Source organism: Penaeus vannamei, chromosome 15, assembly GCF_042767895.1.
Source record: "Penaeus vannamei isolate JL-2024 chromosome 15, ASM4276789v1, whole genome shotgun sequence".
Lineage (NCBI taxonomy): Eukaryota > Metazoa > Arthropoda > Malacostraca > Decapoda > Penaeidae > Penaeus > Penaeus vannamei.
The window spans coordinates 40,037,843-40,040,342 of NC_091563.1; the positions used below are offsets into that span (position 1 = coordinate 40,037,843).

Sequence of the window (2,500 nt, forward strand, 5' to 3'; positions counted from 1 at the left end):
TCCTTTGCTCAACCTCCTCTCTCTCTGTCTGTCTGTCCTCTCCGCCCATCAATCTCTCCCCCTTTACCTCTCTTCTCTGTCTGCCTGTTTGTATCTCCCTTTCTCCATCCACCTTTCTCTCTATCTCTCCCCTCTATCTATATTCCTTCTCTCTCTCTCTCTCTCTCTCTCTCTCTCTCTCTCTCTCTCTCTCTCTCTCTCTCTCTCTCTCTCTCTCTCTCTCTCTCTCTCTCTCTCCCTTCTATCGTTAACTCTTCCCTGTCTCTCTCTCTCTCTCTCTTTCTGTGTGTGTGTGTGTGCATGTGTGTGTCTTTACTATCTACATATTACACATAAACTCACGCACACACACTCACACACACACACACACACACACAGATACAAATATAAATAAATAAATATATATATATATATATACATACATACATACATACATACATATATATATATATATATATATATATATATATATATATATATATGTATGTATGTATGTATATGTATACAGAGAGAGAGAGAAAATGTCCTTTTGTTCAATCAAAACCTTTACCAACCTCGAGGAACTCTTTGCAAATGAGCATACTGTATATCAGTCAATGAAAAAGTTACTGGATCTAATGTCGGTCAAAGAGATTATCCCATATTTGAAAAAAAGGCAACAGGGGAAATGCAAGGAAATGTCAAGTGCTCCCTGATTATTAAAATATTGTGAAGGTATGGCTATTTTTCTCTTTGTTTATTCAAAAATGCTGAATCGAGTCCTCTATAGCTTGATATTGCAGTTTCTTGCCTACTTCCAGAGCTCAATAAAGCAATGTGCACTTCATATGGTCTTCAACTTGTTCTATACATTTTTGACTTCTTTATCTCATATCTTTGTGCAGCCGAACAGGTGAATACATCCGATATGGGTCGATAAGAATATCAACATTATGGCATATTGGTTGCAATTGCGGTATGAAATGAGAATGTCATTATCATCCGGAGACAGATACTGTTTTTGTTTCCTGATAGATAAAGAGCCGCCTTGAAAATAATCGATTGTTTTCAAGACTGAGATGTGTAACATTCTTTGTATGTCCAAAAGGAAATTGGTTACTTAATATCTCGTAATTCAGTATATAGGGTCGTTAGGTATGTACTGTTTATGTAGACGAAATCGGTCTACCTATATAGCCTAAGTACATGTGATGTAAGAGAAAAACATAAGAAATAGAAACGTTCAATTTATTGTCAACACATTAAATACAATCATAAAACAGAAGAAAAAAAATTCTCTCAACTCAACACAGGAGATTACAAGTACACTTTGGCATCAGTAAGTCCTTTTCATTTCTGATTTGAATATGTCCAGAAATCCAGTTAAGCGACCATAAAGTATGATACTATGCATGGTATCCAAATAGTTCAGGTTTGTTCGTATGTGACGTTCGATATCGCAGTTCTCTTTAGAACACCGTAATCTCTTCACTGTCTTGGTCGAGAGAAAGAAAGGATAACAGGTAGGAGAAGAAGACTTATCCTGAGAACCTGTTGTCTCTCGCAAGAATCACGGCGGAATTGTCGAAGGAATTGCTGGCGAAGTTGCCGCCGAATCCCCCGCTGACGACGCCGCCGTCGACGATTCCTCCGTCGATTACTCCTCCATCGATTATTCCTCCGTCAATAATTCCTCCGTCGATGAAACCTCCGTCGACGACGCCGCCGAAGGTCTGTTGCTGAGCGTTGAAGGCGGGGGCGGAGGTGAAGAGCTGACTGGGGATCGGGGCGGAAGTGAAGACCTGATTCGGGGTCGGGGCAGAGGAAAAGGAGACCGGATTGGGTCTGGGGGCAGGAGGGAAAGAGACCCGATTAGGGGTCGGAGCAGAAAAGGAGACTTGAGTAGGCCTTGGGGCAGATGTGAAGGAGACCTGATTGGGTCTTGGGGCAGATGTGAAGGAGACCTGATTGGGTCTTGGGGCAGACGTGAAGGAGACCTGATTGGGTATTGGGGCGCTGATGACCTCCACGGTCCTCCCGACGTTGGGCTGTTGCACGCTGAAACTGCGAGTGAAGTCCTGAGACGCGGCGGACGCGGCCCCCGAGGAGCTCTCTTGGCTAAGGGAGTTGGTGTAGTAGTTTCCGACGGCGGGTCCTGGCTCCTCGCTCACCTCGGCCTGGAACCCGGAGCCGCCGTCCACGAAGTACCTGACGACTCTGCAGGAGGCAAACGTTTAGAATTCACATGACATGATGAGAACATATGTCATGTATGATATATAAACTGCGCATCTGACAGTGAATGTACCCAAACATAACGAAATCACAAGGAAAGGGCACCTACTTGAAGAGGCCGTTGGGAAGAAGCCATCGGTACTCGCCCTCGGTTCTTCCCGAAGGAGAGACGGACTGCTTGTGCTCCTTCGCGTCTCCCGTTTCCGGCACTTCCACGCCATACGCAAAGTCGTGGGGAATAGGCTGTAAAAGACCGAGATTTATCGAATCTTCGGATATTTGGGGA

The 2,500-nt window shown here is 44.2% G+C and overlaps 1 protein-coding gene across 2 annotated transcripts in view; it reads right to left on the reverse strand.

The window, feature by feature from the left end:
- Positions 1–1,223: 1,223 nt before the first annotated feature.
- Positions 1,224–2,500, reverse strand: part of LOC138864260 (uncharacterized) — a 1,761-nt gene continuing 484 nt past the window's right edge. The window contains exons 3-5 of one of the 2 annotated variants that reach the window (XM_070130940.1): positions 2,324–2,457; positions 1,944–2,196; positions 1,224–1,910 (exon numbers count right to left, since the gene is read on the reverse strand). In XM_070130940.1, coding sequence (XP_069987041.1) covers positions 1,518–1,910; positions 1,944–2,196; positions 2,324–2,457 — 780 coding nt within the window. In that variant the 3' untranslated portion in view covers positions 1,224–1,517. Of the gene's footprint in view, positions 2,197–2,323; positions 2,458–2,500 lie in introns of both variants that reach the window. The other variant, XM_070130941.1, reaches the window with a different exon arrangement.